Raw genomic sequence first — 27,084 nt, forward strand, 5'->3', positions numbered from 1 at the left:
TACAACTCACTGATAATTCATTTTTTTATTCATTCAATATCGACAATTGTCATTTCCCCCGATTTATCTCAACTTCTCAATGTATTTGTCTCCACGATATCGAAATACACTTTGTACCTTGGATACGTTTGGTGCAACAGCCGGTTGCTAGGTGGTGTTTGCCCTTCCGAGGGCCGCACCCTCTAATCCATAATGGCCTTAACGCCCCGTTGAATACGTGTTGCTCGTCTCTACACTAGCATCATCCGACTGTTCCCCATCCATCGAATATAATTGACGAATTCGATATCTCAACCACTGTTTGTTTTTGTTGGAGCGTTCGGGAATTGTACCGAGGGATATTGTCCGGGTCGAAGGCTTTGCCGGCCCTCTTCATGGATCGATACCCCATTTCAATAATTTCAGTAGGTCCTTTGTGATGAATTCGAGATGAGATGATTTTTTAATCTCGTCCTCCAAAATTTTCTACTGCACTCTCTCTTGAACGAATTGACTTTAATTTCGAGAATATTTCGAGACCAAGTTGCGGTGGTCGGCTTCGTATTTTTTATTAATCTGCTCGTATAAAATTAACGAAAATTAACGTCATATTGCCATTTTGTAATGAATTCGAACGAGACTGAATCGAATTTTCATCTCATCTAGGTAATTTTTTTTGTTTATCGGAGGTGAAGATATCGGGATAAATCTGTTGATCTATCATTCGACAGAACAAGAGGAGACGGGAGATGGGTTAAAGTAACCAAGTACAGACATGAAATCATTATCGATAATAGCCTGGGTATTAACTCCAAGTTATGGTCCTTTGTTCGTCGGGAAAATTTCGGGGCGTAACCGGGCAGAAGAGCCACTGCTCGAGGAATTATGCTGATACGGAAACGAGGGAGAAAATGTGAGATACTCGAGCCGAGGGAAGAGGGCAAAAATGAAGAAGAAAAGATTCTGGGGAGTGAGACGTGTTATGTAGCCACTGGAGATTCTCGTATTGTCGTCTTTCTTCTTCATCGACAATTTGGCCGGAGTCTCGGGGGCTTTATTGACTTCTCCCTTCATCGGATATCAATCAAAACGCCATTGACACGCCTGCCATACCCTCTGGGCAAATAATGGAGGGAATCTTGTACACAAGTGATTTTTTCCACATTTTTCTCATCTTTGACGAAAGGATTTGAACTTCGGCCAATAAATTTACGCGAAAATTGTCAACTTTTTCAAAATATTTCGATATTTCTTCGATTTTTTTTTTGACGATTTCTCGGTGATGGCACCACTTCTTTTCTGGCAAACACTCAAGGGTCAATTGCCAATATCTAATTTTCCCCATACGCTACGTTTTTCTGCCGTCTCGACCCTTTTTCCCTCCATGAAATGGCAGCAAAAAATGATCGGAAGGGATGAAAAAGTCGTGAATGGTAAAATCTCTCTCCATTCGCGTGACATTTCTTCGAACGATGGAGCGATAATATGACGGATTCACCCGTCAGGAGAGAAAATAAAATATTGGAGGATGAGTGTCTGAGGTGGGTGTTCCACCTCGTCAGCAGATCTCCGGGCTCAAGTGCTTGCCGAGAAAACGAAGAGATCGTGACTCATAAGAATAGAATCAAACGGAGCTGTGACACAACTGTGCTAGATAATATCTGAATATTGAAAGAAGTGAGTGAGTCGTTGCTTCCACACCACTATGATATGAATATGGATTGCTTAATTTTATACCGAGAGAATAACCCAGGATGGATCACTAATAAAACCCCTTGGGTTCCAAAAATACCATAAAATTCAATCCGTTCCACAATAAATTTTATATGAGTCAAAAAAGTCGAATCTCGCTGTTAAGTTTTAAGATGCCAGTCATTGCTAGAAAAGTCGAAACGTTTGAAAAACTTTGGCTGAATTTTGGACAGGATTTTCGAAAGAGTTGACGATAAATTTCTGGAAATCTATCCCATGTCTCAGAAGAACCATTTTTTCCCTTATCGAGTTAGCCGCCTAACTCATCTTTCTCCAAAAAAGCCTTGAGGTGTGAGAAGTGGGAGATATGAAAAAAAATGAAAAATTTTATGGGAAAAATGTCGGGGCTTCATCCAGTATTTTTCTTTATTTTTTCCGATCCAACTTTCAACACAAAAAAAAAGTACTTTAAATGTTTAGCAATGGAGACAGCAAGTGATTTGTACAATAGGGAATATTCATGACGCCTTCATCGAATGAAAAAAAAAAATTCCAAAAACCTACAAATTAATAGTCAAGTTATTACTGTAATATTGCAAAAATTTTGAACTAAGGCAGTTAAATCAGGGCCCAATGGCAATAGGACTCTTCTGCACTCTCCCTCCCCCACCCCCCACCTCACGAGATGAGGTACGAAATGTTCGAAATTAAAAAGTAATTGATTATTAATATGCCCATGATTTTAGACGTCGTCTGACCGTAGCGAGTTTGCATCACTTTACCGCCATCTTGTCTCTATTTATATCTTCCCTTTCACTCGTTTTTCGGTTTGTGCTTGACTGCGTCCGAGAGTTATTATTATTTACGCCGAGTACGCCCGGAAGACGCAGGTGGGTCTAGTTGGAAGAGCTGATATTACAGAAAGAAGCTTTCCTGCTTCGTTTTTTTTTTATTCCTCCTCTGATATTCCTTTTTTTGCCGCTCGTAGTGAACGACTTCGGGAAGAGAAACGTGACGATAAAGGAAGAATTACGAGCTCGACTCTGAGACACTGGGAAAACATTTTTTCGTGGGCGGCATCATCTTTCTTTTGGTGGGCATCGTCCTTACTTTTCTACGTTCGCCGTGGAATTGCTTGTACCAGGGTGAAGTTGAACTCAATTTGTCTGCAGTCGGGGGACCAAGGACTGAGGGATACATTTGTTTTTTTTCAATTCTTAAGAGAGATTCACGGCTCTGGAATATTCTTATATTCCATACAAGACATTCCGCGTCAAACGAGTCAATAACACTGTTCGATGACACCAAAATTCTGAGGTTTTACAACTTTTCCGGATGCAAAAATGACTCGATATGTTGACGTTTCCCCGACTAGACAATATCCCAAGGTTTTTTCAAAACGTTGCATATATGTAATCATACATTCGCACTCGTTAAAATGTGTTTCAGAAAGTGATTATTACCTCTAGATGATGAGAATATAAACCACCAAGAATGGCCTCTGATGACAGCAGTGAGGGACCCACATCGTGTGCAGATGACATATCGGAGGATATAAACATGCTGCCATGCCTTGATGACATCGACAACAAGATTGTCCCGAGGGAGGAGGAGAATCAAGAGGAGTTTAGAAAGCTCCTGCTGTCGATGCTTGATTCATCAATCGACTCAGACGATGAGAGAAACAAAGAGGATGTGATTGAACGACTCGAAAATCCACCCGACGCTGAAAAGCCCGTTGAAGGTATACCTCGACTCGACATCTGTTTTCCATTACGGCGTTGACGCTTTTTTTTGCCAGAAAGAAAAAAAAAAGTACCGCCGAAGGGCGCGTCATTACTTGAAGTTAACGTTTGAAATATTTTTCAGCAACAAAAATGAAGGAAAGATAGAGCTTTAGGGTTTTTTAAAAAAGCCCTCAAGCGCTTGCATTTCCCGGGCGATTTATCAAAAACCCGCAGACCAACACTGCCCCTCAATTATTGGAATTTTTTGCCCCGACAAGCCGCCATTTTGACCCTCCCCCTCGCTTCCGCCCCACCCCCTCCACCCCCTTTCCCTCGGGGTATGTGAACTTCCGTTGGGAAAAATGAGTTTCTCGGTGGTAAAAACTCGATTCCATTGTCGAGTAGTTGAAGTTTCATTGAAACATCCATTTAACCCATTAATTTTAATTTAATTGGTTCTTCGAAATACGTCTATCCTCATTAATTAAGTAGATTGACTAGGGGCAAATTATTTTGGGGAAATCAGAATTTGTTGAGATGATAATCGATTGAATGATTATTTAAATTGAGACTCCGGATGCTAGTCTGGACTGGAGAAGTTGAATTATCAACCATACGGACGTATTTAACAGCAAATCTGTCTCTCAAAGGGAACTTTAATTTTTTTTAAATATATTGTGTAAATATAGTGTTTTGTAGGAGTTGAATGTGGAGAATTGGATTTAGAAGTTCTAGGCTTGAGTAATAAAATCAAATAGGGCATCAATAGGAATTTATATATTGCCAGGGCATCAAATGGAACAATTATGTTCTATTCGCCCATAAAAAAAAATGATAAAAACTGAATAAACAGCGTTATCTGCGTATTCCATTCGATCATAAATTTCGTATGATCGTGTTATTCCAGCAGCATTATGATAATCCTAAATCGCATATTGCCATTCCTCAAGAAGTTGTTATAGAAGAGGGGGAATCCCCGGATGCCTCTACACACCGGTAGAAGTCGAAGTACATGGGAAAGTGTGCACATGCGGCTCGGAATATTGCGATCATCTCTGTGTACCAACCAGGATGACAACCAGACAATTCGATTTGCCAAGATGGGGAGATCTTACGGTTTATAAATTCCATTGGAAGTCAGTGAACAAAATTTTACCAGATAAAATCCTCTTCAAGAATTCTCACAAAATTCTCCCACCCGAATGATCCCCACTAGATAAAGTTTATGTACATTTTAATGTTTTCATTCAATTGCATCGAACCCTGTGGATAAAATAATTTCTGTTTTTTTATTATTCAATGAAAGCGCAAATATTTAACTCTGACTTACAGAGTAAAGTTATCTAACTGTTATTTAACTCAAAGACTGAGGGTATAATAATTCGACTAATATTGATAGTCTCTAACGATTTTCCTACAAAATATTCAACATGAAATTCTTTGATAATTCTTTTGAATTCTGAGGTGATAAAATGTCCAAGAATTGTAAAATTTTTGAATATTATATCTCACGTTAATGAATTCCCTGGTGTATCGTCCTAAATACTACTATCCTATACCCTAAGCAGTTCACATTATGAAATGCACACTAGCAGGTAAATCCAACAAGTCACCATTCTGCAGTTACGAGGGAGCTTTTATTACCTCAATTTTCGCAACGGCCAGCGGGTTATTCCGCCTCCCTCAATTTTCCCCCTGAATATTCTCGTGTTCGGTTCACCATAAAATTTTACGGAAAATGTTTGCTCGCTGCAACAAACTTTCAGTTTACTAAAACTTCTCGGTTATGAATGAAGCACATTTTCCGTGAAACTTTCATCTTCGTGTAAAGTTCCCATTTAATTTGACTATTAATACATTCTACCAAGTTCAAGTATGTAATTAATATTTTCAATACAATCAATTAGTGCTCGTACCCAAAGAGAAGCCGACGGGCTTTAACCAGAATTCACCGAAAGGTTGAGCTAGCTTTCGGTCATTTTTAGTCATCAGCGACTGCTCCTGGTCCAAATTTGGCTAGACATCGGGTGGGCCAGCTGTCATTCAATATTGACCATGATACTCAAGGTCCATTACTCATTGACCATCTCCACCACTGACTGAACTCAATAGCGAAGTGGTAAAACGAGATCAAGTCCCTCTTGACTTGAAAACTTCTATATCGGTCCCATAAAAATTCAAAGTCTGATAAAACATTTCCTATGATGAAGTCCAACGTCGGCAATAATCGGCTCTATTCGGCGCTAATTATTAACCAATGGCAATGAGTTACTGAAAAATAGCTGTGTGCTACATTAAAAAATGAAGGAAAATCCAATAAAATAAACTGATCTAAATAAATTTTTCATTTAACTTCAAATAAAAAATGATAGACCTTCAAATTTTATGGTGTTATCTAGTAAATTTTACGGAGTCACATACCATTAGTTACAAAATTTATCCCAAAACTTACGGTATTGATAGGAATTTTTATGTGCGAGTAAAACACATTTCAGTATTCTAACATGTTGCACCTCGATCCTAGTGCCCGGCGCAGTAATTTTTCACCGATTTTTCTCTCCGTCTATTGACAACTTTTTTAATGAATATCTCAAAATCCAGGGTGAATAGGAAAATATTGATTATAACCTTTCTTGTGGGGCGAATTGAGTACCACAAAAAATATCATTACGACAAATCGGATATCTCTCGTAGGTCAATGAACTTAATTCCCGGTATCAGTGAATTACGAGGGGGAATTAGTTTTTCTCGGGTGTATAAACACGTTGACGGGATACCACTGATCGCGGTGAGAATGGCTAGAAGGCTCATTCTGTCTGGAAAGCTAATCTCACGATGGGCAGTCACGCGAGATCATACGCCCCGACGTCCATACTGGGGTGGTTTCCTTCATCCACGGGGGTGGAATATATTTTCCGCAGCCGGGAAAACTAGTCAACCTCTGACGAACTGATAATTACTCTGATAGTATCCAAGCGCGTGTCAATATACGATAAAGAAGTCTTAAAGTTATTTAAGCTCTTCAGATATTTTTTTTTTTGTTGAGACAATTCTCAAGATCGGAGCTGCACTTGATCGCAAGGTTGTCAAAAAAAAAAAAATTTCGTTTGCTTGTTAGTGTAATCGAATTAAAAAGTCCGGTATAAAATGCATTAGAATACGTGAACCTTCAGACTCCACCTGAATCTTCCTTTTTACCGATTGTAATACAATTCCGAGACATATCCTTCCACTCCCCATTTCCGCGTTCTCGTTTTATACTCGGTAACACGTGATATGAGAAATCGTGACTAGCTGGGAATTTTGACCGCACGTCCAGGCGTAACCGAGGAGAAAATTGGAAATGGCCTCGTCGAGACGTGCACCCAGACTCCGTCCGTGATACAGGACAAACGAGGGTGAAACAGAGAGAAAGAAGAAAAAAGAGATGAGCGAAAAAGGGAATAGAGAGACTCCAACTCCCCTTTCCCTTACACCAAACTTTGGGGGAATGGGTTTTGCGGCTGCACGGCTTTGGCCCAGAAGAAAGGATTTTTGAAGGGAGACAAGGGCCAAGGTGAAAAATGACATGAAGTTCAAAAGCCCCTAAATAAGAAATCACTCCCAAACCGGGCCACCTCCCCTCGCATTACTCATTCTCGGCACTGCGAGTCTAAAGTGAAAATACTTCAATCGATGGCCGCGAATAAAAACACGAGACTTGCTTCGTCATCAATTTTCATCGTTTCTTCATTCCGTTGAGTAAATTCTCAATTCTCATGTTTCAGACGTTTCGTCTGATCAACACGTCCTCGACTACTCGAAGAATAAATTCTTACACCAAGAGGAAATATCCTCGTGTATCAAAGACGTAAAATTTTTAAATTTTTGCAAAAACAGCACTTTTGTTTCAAAGACATTTTAAATTAAAAAACCTCTTTACATCGATGGTCCGAAATTTTTTTTTCGTGACAAATTCAGATCAAAGCCGCTCCATTTGACTCCTTAATCAAGAGTACAGGACGTTTAACGAATCATTACACAGTTGATAGAGTTACAGGAGTTTTTCAAATGACGTATAGTATTATCAATATTTTTCTTTCCATTGCAAACATTGGAAAGACAAAGGTAATCCCATTTAGAACCCTAGAAACTATTGCAACGAACGAAGCGAGAGCTTTTTCATCCCCGAATATAACTACCCGTCCAAACCTAGTCGGTGTAAGTCACCATTATTACCTGGTTGGCCGAATGCTCACGGAGAATTGCTCGCCCTGTGCACTTACAATTTACGAACCCTCGCGAAAAAGTTGTAAGTGAAGCGAACGAAAAAAAATAATAGCAAAGAAAGTAGAAGTAAAAATAAATGTGTTGGGGAGAAGTAACAACAGGGGGTACACTGGGATAAGGACAGCAAGCCAAGGTAATTCAATATGCTTTGGCCCTCAGAACGTCCATCCTCTCTCCTAATTCGTCGGTAAGCCATCACCGGGAAAAAATGAAAAATACTCTCTTTTTTTTTCTCGTCTCTGTACTCCCGAGGGGGTAGGGATTAAGAAGAGGGAATATACTTCTGTCCCAGTGAACACGAGGCATAATACCCAAGAACATGCGCCATCTGCGAATACAGCGTCAAATATTGACCGCACGATGGGTACACGACGTTATCAAAATATTATTTACCGCACGTTGAAAGATTAAGGTTCCTATCGAGATGATTCTAGGGGTTCGACCCTTGGGGGTTACATTTCTTTTCTTACTGTCTCCGCTTCCAACTATCTGAACCGAATTGATTACAACAATATGATTACAACTCATATCCAACAAAAGTGCATGGATTCGTAAGTTTTTGGCTTAAAATTAAGTCAACTACTCACTTCATGATAGTAAAAAGAAAATCTGCTGAATATTTACAAAACACTGTTATTGCACACTTTCATGACTTATTCCTACGACTGTATGTCGACTACTGGTCTACTCAAACCAAACAATTTTTTCTTGTCCTTACCTACCGATCGATCCTCAATTCCATAATCATAAAATAGACTATGAATATTACGTGACGTAAATTGTGACTTTGAGTTCATGAGAAAATACGGGTGGCACAGGATGACATCCTGACGCAAGTTGTTACGTTCTCCATTTTCCCTGGTTGGCAGTTGCACTACAGTCACTCCACAAATGCACAATCACTCGATATAAACATTTACTTGATATACATATGCAGGCACATAATTTCAATTGCTTCGAATTTTTGGATGCTGATAACGATGTTATTAAACTTGATATGATATACAAGCCTTTGGAAGACGCTTGGTGCCTGCCACTGGGGTGAATATAATCGCGTGCAACGTCAGGGGATTCCGTGACAATAGGGTCGACAGGCGACCTTACCCCAAAGACATCAACGATTTTCGTTGGAACAAGCAGTTCTGTTTCTACTATTGGGTCTCGAAGATGATAAAATATTATTCGCTACGATGAGCCTGATATTTACACTCATATTTCTTTGTGATTCCTGAGGTGAACTGGTGATGGCGGGTCCAGAGTCTCCAACTGATCATCGGCTGGAGTATCTGGGCCTGTGTGTCCAGAAGTCATTGAAACTGAAGCCCGAGAAATGGGGGAGACTACTGCTTACGGAGGAGTACAGGAATGCTGTTCTGGATTTTTTGGATAATTGTTATCCAGCTGCGATATTCGTTGTGCTCACACCGAACGCTCAGCTCGTGGCCTCCTGCAGTTTTCCCATTCCGTGTCAGAGAACAAAAGGTAGTGGAAATAGGGATTTTAAAAAATCCTCAGTACACAGATAGAGCTCTCACATGAACAACTATTTTTTCTAAGGAACATATGCTGTCAAAACGAGAATGACACCAGTTCCGAAGGACGTGGAGAGTTGTGCGGCCATGCTGATAGTGGGTGATTTTTCAAATAGGGTTGTCGACGAACTCGCGACCTTAGTTGATAACATCTACGCGCCGCTATTGAGCAAGCATGAAAATCATAAAAATTTACCAGAAGTGGCAGTGCAAGATATTTGTCGACACGTTCACTCCATCCGAGGAACACTGTATCAGGTGAGTTGACATTTCAAAAAATAAATTTAGACTTTTCACGGTTTATGTATTAACACTGATGATTGGTGTGGTAGGTCAAAGGTCAGGTAAATGGTAAAACAGTTCTGCCAATGCCAGCGGGATTGGAAAAAGTAACGGAGGTGGAGAGGCTAGTGAGAGAGGAGGGGCCACAAGCCGCTGATTTGTACTTGAAAAGTGCTATCGAAGGGGTCGTCATTAAGTGGGCTTATTTGGTTAATGATGTTGTCACTCAGGAGTCGAGTGTTGCCTTTGAGAACGGTCAGAATCCCACGCCCACGTCTGAACTAGAGTTCTGGTCAAAGCGTTTGACAAACCTGAGGTTCGATATTGGTCATCAATTTGACAGTTTTGGGGTGATGAAATCCCATGTTATGATCTTACACTTGTGATCCTCTTCATAGGTACATCTTCGACCAACTTCGTGAAGATCGTGTGAGAAAAATGGCAATAATACTTGAGAAAACAGACAGTGCATATTATCCCTGTTTTCGTACATTGTTCAGTAATGTCGTATCATCGCTTGCTGAAGCCAAAGAGATATCACTGTACTTAACGCCACTGAGGAGATGCTTCAAAGCCATTGAGGAAATTGACTTTTCCGAGGTTAAGCCCGTGATGGCCACTGTTATTCATTCGGTGGGCTTGGCCTGGGCAAAGTCACGTTATTACCAAAATTCAACAAAGTTGATTATCATGTTTAGACAGATATCCAACCTGTTGATACAACAGGCGAGACGTTTTCTCGATCCTTCGTCCATTTTCCAGAGTGACGTTGATGAAGCACTGCAACGAGTACAGATATCCAAAGGTAAATATTATTTGCCTTCAAAATCAGTGATTTTAAATAATTATCTATGTAATTAGGTATTCTCGAGGAGTTTAAATATCAATTTGAAAGGGCTAAACATCAGCCCGGTTTGAAAGAAGAGAGTCCCCCTTGGACATTCAACTCCTCGGCTGTATTCACACGACTCGATGCTTTTCTAAAAAGACTATCTGACATTGAGTGGCTCTTCAATACCGTAATAGAATTTTCAAAACTGGAAAAAATTGAAATTGGCGGCGTACTGGGTCGATCTCTCAGCGCGAGGATTGTTGGCGTTTTCAAGGAGTTCCAGGCGCTCTTTGCATCTTTCTCAGCGAGAGCCAGTGACGTCCTCGAACCCGACGACGAATCCTTCGCTGTTGACTGTGCCAAGTTTGGTGAATCAATCACCGATCTCGACAGCAAACTCGCTGCTATTCTCTGCCAAGCTTTCGACGACTGTAGCAATTTGGAGAGTGCTTTCAAGGTTTTTTTTCATCTCTTCTTCTTTTTACTTTTTTTTTTATTGTCCTTTTTTCCTTTTGGTTAGCTTTAGTACTTCTTGACTTTATTGTCTTTGGAAAATACGGATGAAATATCCCCGGGTTAAGGTTTATAGGAGCAATTTTACGACCTTTGCAGCTGATCAATATCGGTGGTACTGTCTTGGATCGACCGATGATTCGTAAGCAGTTCATGGACCGTTACTCCCGGATATACCAACTGCTGAATAACGAATTGACAATGGTAGAGGTACTGTTCAATCGTGGTACGCGCGGTGCCATGGGTGACCTTCCTCCCCTTGCCGCCGCCCTGAGATTTACGAGTATGCTGAGGCAGAGAATCGATCTTCCAGTGCAATGTTTCAAGACACTACAGAAATCGTGAGTATCGAGTTACCGAAGTGCTTGATGCTCAACCAAACCATAATTCTATCCATTAATCATTGAAATAAGCATATCTATCAATGGAAAAATTCTCTACATTTAAATATAAATTATAGAATTGTCGAGAGCAAGGAAGGGGAGAGTGTCATCGCTCGTTATGAAAGATTTCTGGAGATGTTGAATGAAAAGGAAAAAATGCTGTTCCTTGAATGGGCCGACGCAGTCCCCCAAATAATTGAATTTGGCCTACAAAGAACTTTATTAACTCGGGATAGAGGCTCCATTCTCCTAATGGTGAACTTTGATCACGAATTATTAGCTGTATTGAAAGAAGTGAGCTATCTGCAGCAAGTGGCACACGCTGATATCCCGGAAATTGCCTCCGAGGTCAGCTTCTACCCCTGCGTATATTTATTCAACAAATAAATCAAGAATAAAGGACTATTGTACTCCGTTTCAGGTGTCAGAGCAAGCAGAAATGTTCCGGAAATTTCGCACCCTCCTGGGAGCCACCGTCACAGCTTACAACGACATTCGACGAACATCGAGACAAGTGGAATACAATTTAATTGAGTTAGAAGTAGCGAGAATTGATTCACTGATTACGAGAGGGGAGAAAGAATTGTGTTGGAAATCAGATGGACTTCCTGATTACATAAACGAATTAGGGGGCCTAGTTCAGGGTCTATGGAAGCGATTAAAAGCTATTCAAGCGAATGTGGAGAAAATACGGGGGATATTGGAGCCATGGACGAAAATTCCGCTTATTGAACGTAAAGATCGTCGTAAAGATGCTCTTCTCTCGTTGGACGATAGGACTGAAAATATTGCCAAACGATATGCAGATATTCAAAGAGCTGCCGAGCAGATTCATGGGCTTTTAAAGGAGAATGAAGTGTTATTCGAAATGACCGGCGATGGGGGGGAACCGTGGAAGGAGTATGTGACGTATGTAGATGATATCGTAACCGAATCCCTTCGTAAATCAGTTGGATGTTGTCTGAGTTACTTATCGGAGAATATGGATCCAGCGATGCATAACGAGCCCCTTCTAGAGGCTAAACTAGAACTTAGGGAACCTGATCTGTATTTTGAACCAACTTTGGATCCAGACGACCCGGAAGGCCTCGAACAATTGATCGCGGGATTGTTAAAGGATATTATTCGTATGGCAGCGTTAGTTGAAAGACTAAAATCTGATGGTGATGGGTATGCAGTTGAATTGGAGCAAGATGATGATATTAAAGCTATGAAGAGTGAAATATTAGCCGGAGTAACTAGGGCCATTGATGAAGCTACTGAATTTTGTGGAATATTCGAAGGTGAATCATTAACTTTCCATATATTATGTAGTCTGGAAAGTTTGATATTTATGGAATGATTTTTAGGATATGCATACTTATGGCTCGAGGATAGAGAAATCGTGATGCAGCAGTTTTTAGAATATAGCCGTCAACTGACGATAGATGAAATGGAGATGATAGCGCTGTTAGATCCAAAAGCACCTTCAAAGTGCATTCCCCGTATGGAGCAATTTAGGGAACAGATCGATCTTTACGAGGGTCTCTATCTTGAAATTGAGGAGATGACACCATTTCGCGTTTTTTGCAGCTGGTTTCGCGTCAACCTTCGACCCTTCAAGCAGTCACTCCTTAATACTGTTTGCAAATGGTCCAGTATGTTCAAGAAACATCTAGTGGAGCGCGTTACAAGCAGTCTATCCGATTTAGGAAATTTCATTCGGTGAGATTACAGCTTATATGATAAAATAAGGATGAAAAATATCGTTGGGGAAATAACATGTGTATATATGTATATATACGTACGTGAGACACATGACTACGGCAATTTGTAATGCGAAAACTTGGTAATGTGCTTACAGTCTTGCCGACGAGGGTCTCCTGCAGCAGATATTACCAGGCGATTACACGGGCCTTGTCAGTGTCATGGGATTTTTAATGCAAGTGAAAGAGCGCCAACCGACGACAGATGAAATGTTTCAACCGTTGCAAGAAACTATTGAACTCCTCAAATTCTATGATCAAGATATTCCTGAAGAGGTGAACGTGTTTCTTCAGGAATTGCCAGAACAATGGGCCAATACGAAAAAACTGGCGGTGATGGTGAAGCAGCAAGTTGCACCTTTGCAAGCAGGTCAATAATTTAGTAAATAAATATTAAAGATGTGCACAATAACTTGACAGTTATTTATAAATATCGCTGTAATTATTATTTAATAAGTGCAGGTAACTTATTTGTACTAGTTATTTATAAGGTATACGTATGCGTAAAATACTCTGCAGGTGAAGTATCAAGAATTCGCGCTAGGATATCAGCATTCGACACAACAATCGGCCTCTACCGAGAGGCATTTCGTCGCTACAGCTCCTTCAAATTCGACTGTAAAAACGTTTATAGCGTACTGGACGAGGCGGACAAAGAGATATGTATGCTTGAACGCCAAATGAGTGACATACAGGAATCAGCATCGCTCTTTGAGGTGACAGTACCAGAATTCAAACAACTAAAACAATGCAGACGAGAACTTCGAATGTTGAAACAACTGTGGGACTACGTGTACATTGTACGAAGTAGTATAGAGGGATGGAAAACAACACCATGGAGGAAGATTGACGTTGAGAATATGGATATTGAGTGTAAAAAATTTGCCAAGGAGATACGAGGTAATTTTTTTTTATCATTCCACTCTCTGTATTTATTCAATAATTCAACATGCACCATGTGAAAGTACTTAATGGTAATATTAATCCTAGCACTTGACAAGGAAATGCGACCCTGGGACGTTTATATATCACTGGAGGCCACTATTAAAAATATGCTAACGTCATTACGAGCTGTGGGAGAACTTCAAAATCCAGCGATAAGGGAAAGACATTGGCGACAGCTGATGAATAGTACAAAGGTATCCAAATGATGCACGCGACCGGTGGACCCTTATCTGAGCTTAATAATTTCAAGACTGAATTGCCCGTGAAATCCCCCCCCCCCCAAATGTGCCTTAAATGTGCCTGTCATACAAGGCTGATTTATTTTACCTAGGGCTTCCAAAATGATACTACTTACGATTATTTTAGCTACTAAGTATAATTCCAATTAATTTTTTTTACTAGTTATATTAAGTTACTTAATCAATGACTACGTTATACGGACACGTATCGTAGTCAATAGTTGCACTGCTGTAAATATGCTATCGGTGTTACAGAGACTGGGCGATATGACACCTGAAGAAACAGTAAGTTCACTGTACATAATCGCACGATCTATTTTTCCTTTCAATGCAGTCTTCATTGAATCAATCATATTCCATGAAACGATAAGTGATAGATTAATTTTTTTTAAGAGCGAACATATCATTTAAAAATGTGATAAATATAGATGAATCAGTTAACCTCGTTTCACATCGCAACAGACATTGTGCACTCATCGATCAATTGACGCAAGCATGATGAATGATTAATTTGTTAAATCATTGTAAAATTTCATTTATGAATTGTACCCACTCGTCATCTCATTCACAATAAAGCAATTCAACACAACAGTTATGCTTATTTTTCATCATTTCACCTCGCCCCATTCTATTCTCTCACAGCATTCGAAGCACATCACTATTGTACTGCAGGCACCAAGCTGGATGGATGGCAAATGAAAGAAAATAACTTGCGAAGTGTAAGTGATTATTTTACATCAGGTTCGTTTTGTGATGGATGATACAACCACACTGGCCGATTTACTCGAACTTAATTTGCACGAGTGTGAGGATGAAGTGAAGAACATTGTGGATAAAGCGGTTAAAGAAATGTCTATGGAGAAGTATCTTAGGGAATTAAATTCTACCTGGTCGGCAATGGAATTTGAACTTGAGCTGCATCAACGCACTGGTGCCACTCTATTAAGAGCGAGCGAGGAATTAATCGAAACATTAGAGGAAAATCAGGTTATTATGATAACAATGAAAAATTTACATTGACATTTTTCCTCGCAGTAACAAAAAAAATGACACCAAAAATACCTGTTCTTACCTACGATAACTTTTGCACAATTATTTTCATCTGCATCAAATAATGCTTGATGAATAAATCATACGTATTAACCGAGTCATTATGACTTTCCCAGGTTCAACTGCAAAATTTAATCACCTCTAAGTTCATCGCTCACTTTTTGGGAGAGGTATCGGCGTGGCAGAAGAAACTGAGTATTGCTGATCAGGTTACGACAGTATGGTTTGAAGTACAGAGAACGTGGTTACATCTTGAAAGTATCTTCATGTCATCAGAGGACATTCGAAAGCAGTTACCAGTGGATGCTGATCGTTTCGACAAAATTGACGAGAAATTCAAACAAATGACACAGGAAATGGCAAAAACACCGAATGTCGTAGAAGCCACCAATAGGGATGGCTTAGCTGCATCACTAGATACATTGCAAAAGGAATTAGTTCTTTGTGAAAAGGCACTAGCTGAATACCTGGAAACCAAGCGTTTAGCTTTCCCACGTTTTTACTTTGTATCTTCTAGCGATTTATTAGATATTCTATCCAATGGAAATCAACCGGAAATTGTCGCACGTCATCTCACCAAACTTTTCGATTCAATGGCAAGACTGAAATTCATCGAAACTGCGGATAAAAAAAAAGGAGTTGGTAATAATCCTATGAGAGGGAGAGAGCAAAGAGCCAGAAGACGAGCTTTTGCTTCTTTTTAGTTGATTTTTATTTGCCAAATTATTTTTATTGTCTGAAAGTCTTAGATGTTATCCATTTTTGGTCAGCAATATTATTGACAAAGTGTCCTTGCAGAAGGAATGCACGCGAAAGACGGTGAATACGTTGTATTTGCCAACTACGAGATGGTGTGCGAGGGGCCAGTAGAAATGTGGCTAAATCGCCTTCAGGAAGCTATGCGAGTTACTATTCGTTTCTACATGAGTGACGCTGTGGTGATATATGAGGAGAAACCCAGGGAGCAGTGGCTCTTCGATTATCCAGCTCAAGTATCACTCTGTGGAACACAAATCTGGTGGACCACGGAAGTTAACATGGCTTTTGCTAGACTTGAAGAGGGCTACGATAATTCCTTAAAAGATTATCTGAAGAAACAAATCAATCAATTGAGCACCTTGATATCTCTATTGCTAGGAGAGCTAACCAAACAAGATAGACAGAAAATAATGACCATATGTACTATAGACGTACACTCCCGAGATGTAGTTGGAAAATTTGTTCAGGCAAAGGTTGAGAGTGCGCAGGCATTCCAATGGCAGAGCCAACTGCGCACACGATGGGATGAAAAAGAGAAAGATTGCTTTGCTAATATTTGCGATGCTCAATTTCGATATTCTCATGAGTATCTAGGGAATACCCCAAGGTAATAAAACATTGGTGATGAAACCACAGAATATTTCAAATGAGGTATATAAAGATATCACGTTTAGGTCGTAAAAAATATCCTCACTTTTATTATATTTCTGTGCAGACTCGTGATTACTCCTCTAACGGACAGATGTTACATTACCCTGACCCAGTCCCTCCACTTGGTAATGGGGGGAGGACCAGCAGGTCCCGCAGGTACTGGTAAAACTGAAACAACGAAAGATCTTGGAAGAGCTTTGGGGATAATGGTCTATGTATTCAACTGCTCCGAGCAAATGGACTACAAATCCTGCGGAAATATCTATAAAGGTCTCGCCCAGACGGGGGCATGGGGATGTTTCGATGAGTTCAACAGAATTTCAGTCGAGGTATTGTCTGTCGTGGCTGTTCAAGTTAAATCTGTTCAGGACGCAATTAGAGATAAGAAACAAAAATTCAACTTCATGGGGGAAATTATCGCTCTGACCCCCAGCGTTGGAATATTTATCACAATGAATCCTGGCTATGCAGGACGTACAGAACTACCGGAAAATTTAAAAGCCCTATTTAGGCCCTGTGCAATGGTAGTACCCGACTTCGAATTGATCTGTGAAATTATGTTGGTCGCTGAAGGCTTCCAAGATGCCAAAGTTTTGGCCCGTAAATTCATCACACTTTACACACTTTGTAAGGAGTTATTATCGAAACAGGATCACTACGACTGGGGCCTCAGAGCAATAAAATCGGTCCTCGTGGTTGCGGGGAGCCTGAAACGAGGTGAGCCCGGTAGACCGGAGGAAGAAGTACTCATGAGAGCACTACGTGACTTCAATATTCCCAAAGTTGTCTCAGATGATCTTCCAGTATTCATGGGACTCATTGCTGATTTATTTCCCGCTTTGGATGTCCCCCGAAAACGCGACATAGAATTTGAAAAAACCGTGAAACAAGCGGCTGCTGATCTACTACTACAACCGGAAGACGGTTTTATTCTCAAAGTTGTACAGTTGGAAGAACTACTGGAAGTCAGACACTCAGTGTTTATAGTAGGAATTGCGGGTTCTGGAAAGACTCAAGTGTGGCGTACACTCTTCCGAACTTACCAGAATATCAAGCGCAAGCCTATTTACACTGATTTAAATCCAAAAGCTGTGACTAATGACGATCTCTTTGGCATAATAAATCCCGCAACACGAGAATGGAAGGATGGATTGTTCTCGGTGATCATGAGGGATCAAGCTAATTTGGGTGGTGACAACCCAAAGTGGATAATTCTTGATGGTGACATTGACCCTATGTGGATTGAATCCTTGAACACAGTAATGGATGATAACAAAATTCTCACCTTAGCTAGCAACGAGAGAATTGCTTTAACACCTGCCATGAGACTACTCTTCGAAATATCGAATTTACGAACTGCAACACCCGCGACTGTATCACGAGCCGGTATTCTTTACATCAACCCTCAAGACTTGGGGTGGAATCCTTACGTGACGAGTTGGATTGAGACAAGAACAATCCCCGCTGAGAAATCAAACCTAGTGATGCTATTCGACAAGTATATTCCAATATGTCTGGATACAATGCGTACGCGATTTAAAAAAATAACACCTATAGCTGAAATGGCTCACATAGAGATGCTCTGTCATTTGTTGAGTTGTCTGCTGAAGCCAGAATTGACGACAAGTCAGGACTTCAACAAAGATCATTACGAACTGTACTTTGTCTTTGCCGCAGTGTGGGCTTTTGGCTCTGCCATGTTTCAGGATCAAACGGTAGATTACAGAGTGGAGTTCACAAAGTGGTGGGTCAATGAGTTCAAGCAGATCAAATTTCCAACGCAGGGAACTGTTTTTGATTATTACATCGATCCAGAAACCAAAGATTTCACCCCTTGGTCGGAGCGTGTTCCACAATTCTTCTTAGATCCAGATATGCCATTGCAAGCTGCATTGGTTTATACATCAGAGTCCATTAGAATCAAATATTTTCTTGATCTTCTGATGGAGGAGAAACACCCAGTGATGTTGGTCGGTGGTGCTGGATGTGGGAAGACAGTTCTGGTTTCCGAGAAACTACTTCAATTGTCTGAAAACTACGCGGTGGCAAATGTTCCTTTCAATTTTTATACTTCTTCGGAAATGCTCCAGAAAATTCTGGAGAAACCGTTGGAGAAAAAGGCAGGAAGGAACTATGGACCTCCAGGAAATAAAACATTGATTTATTTCATCGATGATCTCAATATGCCCGAGGTTGACGCTTATGGAACTGTTCAACCTCATACACTAATAAGACAACATCTTGATTATGGTCACTGGTACGATAGGACTAAATTGACACTGAAAGACATTCACAACTGTCAGTATGTCAGCTGTATGAATCCAACTGCTGGATCGTTTACAATAAATCCTAGACTCCAGAGGCATTTTGCTGTTTTTGCTGTCAGTTTTCCGAATCATGAGTGCCTCATGACCATTTACTCTTCAATTTTCTCGCAGCATTTGGCGAATTTGGAGCACAGGTGATTAGTATTTTCTCAATTAATCGCTTTGGTTCATTAACATGAATTTTTTACCCTCAGATTTCCCCTCTGTGTTACGGAAATGTGTAATCCGATAGTCCAGGCCACTCTCCAACTTCACAACCGTTGCACCCAGGTGTTCCTCCCTACGGCTACTAAATTCCATTATATTTTCAATTTACGTGATCTATCCAACTGCTTCCAAGGTTTACTCTTCAGCGGAAATGAGTGTCTGCAATGTCCAACTGATCTCATTCGCTTGTGGATGCATGAAACGTATCGCGTCTACGGTGATAAGCTCACCGATGAAAAGGATATCGATAATTTTGGAAAAATGCAGATCGATGTTTTAAAAAAGAATACAGAGGAGATTGACGAAGGGGCTGTACTTGAAAGGCCAAATATTTATTGTCACTTCGCTGGTAATTATTTCACAGTCAACCATCATAAACATTACTACGTAATGATTAATGTTTCAGGTGGTGTGGGTGAACCAAAATACATGCCAATAAAAAACTGGGCAACTCTACATCGTCTATTGTCAGAGGCCCTAGTCAGCTATAATGACTTGGTATCTGCAATGAATCTAGTTCTTTTTGAAGACGCAATGATGCATGTCTGTCGTATCAACCGAATTTTGGAATCCCCAAGGGGAAGTGCCTTATTAGTCGGTGTCGGTGGTTCCGGAAAACAAAGTCTCTCTCGTTTGTCCGCTTTCATAAGTTCTCTAGAAGTTTTCCAAATTCAATTGAGAAAAGGTTACGGAGTTCTTGATCTCAAAATCGAGCTTGCAGGCCTTTATCTCAAATCGGGAATGAAAAATATTGGCATTATGTTTCTGATGACAGACGCCCAGGTACCGAATGAACAATTTCTCGTTCTAATCAATGATATGCTGGCGTCTGGTGAAGTACCAGATTTATTCCCTGAAGATGAAGTTGAGAATATAATCGCTGGTAAAGTAGAATTATTCAACTGTCGTCTACCGTAAACATATTCTAATACAAAATTTTAATTAAAGGCGTACGGAATGAAGTTAAAGGAGCTGGTATATTGGATACCCGAGAGAATTGTTGGAAATTTTTTATTGACCGCGTGAGACGACAGCTCAGGTAGATGAAAATAAATAACAATAAATAATTCAGCAGTATTGTATTCCCCTTAAACGAAGGAGAAATAATTCTCAATTTCCAATTTCCAGGGTTGTTTTATGTTTTTCCCCAGTGGGCTCAACCCTCCGTGTGCGATCTCGAAAATTCCCAGCGATAATAAATTGCACAGCGATCAATTGGTTTCACGAGTGGCCCCAGGAAGCTCTGATGTCAGTGTCAAAGCGTTTTCTGGAGGAGCTTGTGGAATTGCCCGAAGGATTCAGGTTTGAGAAACGAGAGTTTTAGTCATGCAATTAGTGTGTCTAGGGTAATTGACGAGCCGTCGAATAATATTTTAGAGAGTCAGCGGCAAAGTTTATGGCACACGCTCACACAACTGTTAACGCAGCAAGTCGTGCCTATTTGGCGGGAGAAAGACGTTACAATTATACAACCCCAAAGTCATTCCTAGAACAAATTAGTTTGTACACAAAACTTCTGAAAGCGAAAACGAGTGAATTAAGGGGTCGGATAGAACGACTGGAGAATGGTTTGTCAAAGTTAAAATCCACAGCGGCCCAAGTTGATCAATTGAAGGAGAAATTGGCAGTACAAGAGATTGAGTTGAAAGAGAAGAATGAAGCTGCTGATGCCCTCATCGAAATTGTAGGAATTGAAACCGCTAAAGTGCAGCGAGAAAAAGCTCTTGGTTTGTATAATAAGATGAACTGGAGTGAAATCACTGAATTCGAATAAATAAATAATTGATAATAAAATTATACAGCTGATGAGGAGGAATCAAAAGTAGCTGTTATTGCTGAAGAGGTATTAAAAAAACAAAGGGATTGCGAAGCGGATTTGCTAAAGGCAGAGCCAGCACTACTGGCTGCACAAGAAGCTTTAAACACACTTAATAAAGCAAATCTTACGGAATTAAAGTCATTTGGTTCTCCTCCGGGTGCTGTGACCAACGTCACTGCTGCCGTAATGGTCCTTCTAGCGCCGGATGGCAAAGTGCCAAAGGATAGGAGCTGGAAAGCCGCCAAGGTACATTTGTTTTAATGCCATGTCGTACATTTTATAACTAATTAAAATTTCCTGCGAACTTCTGATGACATTCACAAAATAATCCCTTCACCTCCTCTTCCCAGATTGTCATGGCGAAAGTTGATGCCTTTCTCGATGCACTTATAAATTATGACAAAGAGAATATCCATCCTGAAGTTATCAAAGCAATACAGCCCTATCTTAAAGATTCCGAGTTCGAACCGGAATTTGTTAGATCAAAATCAGCAGCAGCAGCGGGTCTCTGTGCTTGGGTCATTAATATCATCAAATTTTACGAAGTATTCTGTGATGTTGAGCCGAAAAGGAAAGCATTGGCACAAGCCAATGCCGAATTGGCAGCAGCACAAGACAAACTGAGTGTTATCAAGAAGAAAGTTGCGGTAAGATGTTGAAAAAGTTGATCAATTAATTGAAATAATTCAAACTGAAATGAACGAATGATACATATTCAATGTTTGTGCAGTCATTAGAGGAGCAATTAGCCAAGCTCACTGCGGACTTTGAGCAGGCAACTGCGGAGAAACTCAAGTGCCAGCAGGAAGCAGACGCTACTAACGCAATTATCGCCCTTGCCAATCGATTAGTCGGGGGTCTCGCTTCGGAGAACGTACGCTGGGCAGATTCAGTAGCTAAGTAAGCCAAATTATCCCACGGTACAATATCATGACGTGGAGATGTTTAATTGAGTGTTTGAATTATTAGTCTGATGCATCAGGGTTCAACTCTACCAGGCGATGTACTCCTAATTACCGCATTCATCTCATATGTTGGTTGTTTTACAAAAACATTTAGACAAGATCTGTTGAACAAACAATGGCTGCCAGTAGTTAAAACACTAGATCCAGTTATTCCCATAACCGATGGCCTTGATGTTCTTACACTTTTAACAAATGACACACAAATTGCTAAGTGGAATAATGAAGGCTTGCCAAATGACAGAATGTCCACGGAAAATGCCACGATTCTATCCAACTCTGATCGGTGGCCCTTGATGATCGATCCCCAGGTATGTTTCTAATTCAATTTTAAATAATCACTCGAGACTCCTAAAAATAATTTATTTCTTAATCAGCTCCAGGGGATCAAATGGATTAAACAAAAATACGGTGATGAGTTGAGGGTAATTCGGTTAGGGCAACGTGGTTACCTGGATGTTATCGAACAGTCTCTGGCAATGGGAGCTACAGTTCTCATAGAGAACATTGGTGAAGCTGTTGACCCCGTATTAGATCCTCTCTTGGGTCGTAATCTTATTAAGAAAGGAAGGGCGATAAAAATTGGCGATAAAGAAGTTGAATATAATCCCACATTTAGACTTCTTTTACACACAAAATTGGCAAATCCCCACTACAAGCCTGAGATGCAGGCGCAAACGACGTTAATTAATTTTACGGTTACGAGGGATGGACTTGAAGATCAGTTGTTGGCTGAAGTTGTTAAGGCCGAGAGGCCGGATCTTGAGGAACTTAAGGCAGACCTCACGAGACAGCAGAATGAGTTCAAGATTACACTGAGTGGGCTGGAGGATTCATTACTCTCTCGGTAAAATAATTGCCGCACATTCTAACTCAAGGATTATTTTTCTCCACTAGGATTTCCCATCCCTTCCACAAATTTCCAGCTAGACCAGAAATTATTTCGTATGCTTTGAGAAAACCCTACAGACTTTTCATAATTAGATAGTCTAGAATTTCCCAGATTATTAAATCCACAAGATCTTCGAATTTCAAGTGACTTGACTAATTCTATTTCAAAGATTATCCTCTGCCGATGAAAATGTATTGGGTGATACAGCTCTGGTTGAGAATTTGGAAACAACAAAGAGAACGGCAGCCGAGATCGAGCGTAAAGTGACTGAAGCACGTGGAACGAGTAAAGAAATTGATGCAGCACGTGAGCTGTATCGTCCAGCAGCAGCGCGAGCATCACTACTGTACTTCATCCTCAATGATCTGAACACCATCAATCCAATATATCAATTCTCCCTGAAGGCATTCAGTGTAGTATTCCAGAAAGCAATTCTCAAAGCTGATCCTGCTCCAGACGTGACGAGCAGAGTAATAAACCTCATCGAATGTATCACGTACTCAGTTTTCATGTACACAACGAGAGGATTGTTCGAATGCGACAAACTGATATTCACATCGCAAATGACATTCCAAATACTCTTGGTCAGAAGAGAAATATCTACGGCTGAATTGGATCTTCTGCTAAGATTCCCAATTATGCCCCATGTTACATCACCGGTTGATTTTTTAACCAATACGAGCTGGGGTGGAATTAGGAGTCTTTCGTCCAGAGATGAGTTTAGGTGAGCTATTGTCATTGTTGTTTAACCAATAACATCGCTTTTATGGATGACATTCCTTGTTCACAGAAATTTAGACCGAGATATTGAAATTTCTGCCAAGCGATGGAAGAAGTTTGTGGAATGTGAATGTCCCGAGCGCGAAAAATTTCCACAGGAGTGGAAGAATAAGACAGCACTTCAACGATTATGTATGTTGAGAGCTTTGAGACCAGACAGAATGACATATGCAATATCTGTATTTATCGAGGAGAAACTTGGTGTGAGGTACGTTGAAGGAAAGACAGTAGAATTTTCAAAATCATACGAAGAGACAAGTCCATCCACTCCAATCTTCTTTATTCTCTCGCCTGGTGTTAATCCTCTCAAGGTAAGGTAGGCTATTCCTCTGAATAATATCTTTTCTCACTCTAATCAATCCTTCAGGATGTTGAAGATCTGGGGAGACGTTTGGGTTTCTCAGCAGACGCGCAGAATTTCCATAACGTCTCTCTTGGTCAAGGTCAGGAGACTGTAGCTGAGCAAGCGATGGACATAGCTTCTAAATCAGGTCATTGGGTGATCCTCCAAAATATTCATCTTGTAAAAAAATGGCTTCCCCTATTGGAGAAAAAACTGGAAGTGTCGGCCGAAGGATCTGACGATAATTATCGTGTGTTCATGAGTGCCGAGCCAGCTAGTACTCCAGCAGGACACATTATTCCTCAAGGAGTTTTAGAATCCTCTATCAAGATCACAAATGAACCACCTACCGGTATGCAAGCGAATCTTCACAAAGCACTTGACAATTTCACCCAGGAGACACTCGAGATGTGCAGCAAAGAGGCCGAATTCAAGGCAATCCTCTTCTCGCTGTGCTACTTTCATGCTGTCGTAGCGGAGAGACGAAAATTCGGCCCTCAAGGATGGAATAAAATATATCCTTTCAATGTTGGGGATCTCAACATAAGTGTCAGTGTACTTTATAATTATTTAGAGGCAAGCGCAAGGGTTCCTTGGGAGGATCTGAGGTACCTTTTTGGTGAAATCATGTATGGTGGTCACATCACTGATGACTGGGACAGAAGGCTCTGTGTATCATACCTCGAGGAGCTCATGCAACCCGAATTAGTCGACGGTGAACTCCAACTAGCGCCCGGTAAACAAATTCTAAAACCCTTTATTGATTCTCAGCTGTAATTTCCCAAAAGATTCAATATTTTTTTTCCCCAATTCGATTGCCCCATCTCCTTACGCAACTACCGAAATGTAAATATCTTTAACTTCAAAGAGTCCTTTTAAACGTTGAATTTACATTCAAGGATTTCCCGCTCCACCGAGTACAGACCTCATTGGTTACCATGCCTACATCGACGAAGCACTCCCACCCGAATCACCCTATCTCTACGGTCTCCATCCAAATGCTGAAATTGGATTTCTTACGACAACATCAGAAAATTTATTCAGAACTGTTTTCGAGATGCAGCCACGTGACGCTGGTGATTCGGGAGGGCAGACAACAACACGAGAGGACAAGGTAAAACATTAATAAATCAAATTATTCACAACAAGAATAACGGTGACAGTGATGGACAATTAATTTGAAACAGGTGAAGCAAATACTGGATGAGATAATGGAAAAGCTGCCCGAAGAGTTTAATATGGTTGACATAATGGCTAAGGTTGAAGAGCGTACACCCTACGTTATTGTCGCTTTTCAGGAGTGCGAAAGAATGAATGGTCTGACTGGAGAAATAAAGAGATCGTTACGTGAGCTAGATCTTGGATTAAAAGGCGAATTGACTATTACCTCGGACATGGAGGATTTGGAGAATGCATTATTTTTGGATCAGGTCCCACCAATTTGGGCACAAAGGGCTTATCCATCGTTGTTGGGGCTCACTGCTTGGTTTGTGGATCTTTTGCTTCGATTGAGAGAATTGGAAACATGGTCCACAGACTTTGCAGTGAGTAATCAATTGGTTTCAAGGATATTCAAGTATTTTCACACTTTGGCATGAATTGATACAGAAGTTTATGGCAATGATAAGTACTTTAAATGTTCACCGTTTATGAGAAAAGTAATTGAAAGGTTTTTCGCATAATAATTTGGAATATGAGAGAAAATTGTTACGGTTTCAAGTAATAATTCTCAGTTGGAAAAGCTGAGTGGTTGTGACCAATTTATAAAAATTGCAATTTTTTAGTCATTGCCTCAATGATATGAATCATAATGGATTGCCATGAAATAAATGACCCAAATAGTCAATTTGAACGATCAACATGCTACCAATTGGAAATAAAACCAACCAAAGTACTTGGATATCTTCACGTCAACAGTTAATTGAAAAAGTGTGCAAAGACTCACGGTTTATGTTACAGCTACCGTCCTCAGTGTGGCTGGCCGGCTTTTTCAATCCTCAATCACTGTTGACAGCAATTATGCAGTCTACAGCAAGAAGATATGAACTTCCTCTTGACAAGATGTGTCTCCAGTGTGATGTAACTAAGAAAAACAAAGAAGAATTTACGTTAGTAATAATTTAGAATTATCAGCACGCCGTTGATTATTGATTGAATGTTTAAAGTTTGTTGTAAATATTAATATTCCATGTAGTACAGCGCCGAGGGATGGAGCTTACGTTCACGGAATATTTATGGAAGGCGCACGGTGGGACGTACAAGCCGGATTATTAATGGATTCAAGACCCAAGGAACTATTCCCAATGTTACCAGTGATCAACGTACGTGCAATAACCCAGGATAAACAGGACTTGAGAAATATGTACGAGTGCCCAATGTATAAAACACGAACACGTGGACCAACTTATGTGTGGACCTTCAATCTGAAGACAAAAGATAAACCAGCAAAGTGGACTTTAGCCGGTGTCGCTCTTCTACTACAGATTTAATTCATTTAGGGTAAAATTCTCTCAACTTTTTCCCCCTTCTTCTACGAACCTACAGAAATGTTGACGTTATGAAATTGCTTCGTTAGGCATGAATTAATTATCCCTGAGTTTGATGTACCTTAATTATGAAGAAACGTTGTTTCTGAAGTGAAAAAGATGGAGATTGTTCTTACGTAAATTTCAACGGAGAGAACAAAGGTATTTTTTAAAAGCCATCGCCACCAAAAGAAGAATTTTCGTCTGAATCAACTTAAGGGGATGATGCTGTGATGGAGTGAAAAGTGTATAAAGATATGATTCGCCAGTCGACGGCAATCATGAAGGGTATATAATAATCAACATTTGGAAATGAAAAAATATATCGAAAGTTTTAGATTTAGAAATAAATTCTCGTGGATACTCTTAAGTAATTATCAATACTCTTTCCCCTGCTCGTCAAGAAAATGTTTGTGACGTTGGCGTGATACGGGTTCAACATTCGATCCAATATACTCTTGGGTCCGACGTATCCCCACAGGAGGAAAATTTTCTCAAAAGGCTTTTATCGGACGACTCGGTGATTAGCCTCGAACCGGTCTTTGCTCCGGGCTTCCTTTGTCCCACGCGACGAACCGAGTGGATCGATCTCGCCCTCTCTCACCAAAAACCCCAATCACAGTTTTCATTA

The 27,084-nt window shown here is 40.4% G+C and overlaps 2 protein-coding genes across 2 annotated transcripts in view; one reads left to right on the top strand and one right to left on the bottom strand.

Annotated features, from left to right (window-relative positions):
* LOC135165703 (A disintegrin and metalloproteinase with thrombospondin motifs 1-like) overlaps window positions 1–27,084 on the bottom strand; it is a 160,497-nt gene that overhangs the window by 77,418 nt on the left and 55,995 nt on the right. The window contains exon 6 of the mRNA XM_064127277.1: window positions 25,874–26,011. The gene's annotated coding sequence lies outside the window, so the exon portion shown is untranslated. The remainder of the gene's footprint in view (window positions 1–25,873; window positions 26,012–27,084) is intronic.
* Window positions 8,836–26,835, top strand: LOC135165739 (dynein beta chain, ciliary). Its single transcript, XM_064127336.1, has 33 exons — window positions 8,836–9,149; window positions 9,225–9,457; window positions 9,532–9,797; window positions 9,880–10,286; window positions 10,343–10,770; window positions 10,926–11,167; window positions 11,287–11,557; window positions 11,631–12,492; window positions 12,559–12,913; window positions 13,053–13,324; window positions 13,474–13,854; window positions 13,945–14,093; window positions 14,880–15,125; window positions 15,305–15,830; window positions 15,987–16,554; window positions 16,663–19,059; window positions 19,120–19,481; window positions 19,539–20,015; window positions 20,081–20,171; window positions 20,261–20,434; window positions 20,510–20,859; window positions 20,935–21,197; window positions 21,302–21,598; window positions 21,682–21,851; window positions 21,921–22,224; window positions 22,291–22,760; window positions 22,975–23,529; window positions 23,596–23,896; window positions 23,953–24,664; window positions 24,828–25,042; window positions 25,116–25,472; window positions 25,888–26,036; window positions 26,123–26,835. The coding sequence occupies exons 1-33, from the start codon at window positions 8,912–8,914 to the stop codon at window positions 26,415–26,417; spliced, it is 13,383 nt and encodes a 4,460-aa protein (XP_063983406.1). The 5' UTR covers window positions 8,836–8,911; the 3' UTR covers window positions 26,418–26,835.

This window comes from Diachasmimorpha longicaudata, chromosome 1 (genome assembly GCF_034640455.1).
Source record: "Diachasmimorpha longicaudata isolate KC_UGA_2023 chromosome 1, iyDiaLong2, whole genome shotgun sequence".
NCBI lineage: Eukaryota > Metazoa > Arthropoda > Insecta > Hymenoptera > Braconidae > Diachasmimorpha > Diachasmimorpha longicaudata.

Excerpts from the sequence above, each read along its gene's own strand:
- LOC135165739 (XM_064127336.1), top strand. The coding sequence starts at position 8,912 with ATGGCGGGTCCAGAGTCTCCAACTGATCATCGGCTGGAGTATCTGGGC. Across the intron at positions 9,458-9,531 it reads TCCGAGGAACACTGTATCAG|GTCAAAGGTCAGGTAAATGG; the intron begins GTGAGTTGACAT and ends TTGGTGTGGTAG. Across the intron at positions 21,599-21,681 it reads TTATCAAGAAGAAAGTTGCG|TCATTAGAGGAGCAATTAGC; the intron begins GTAAGATGTTGA and ends ATGTTTGTGCAG.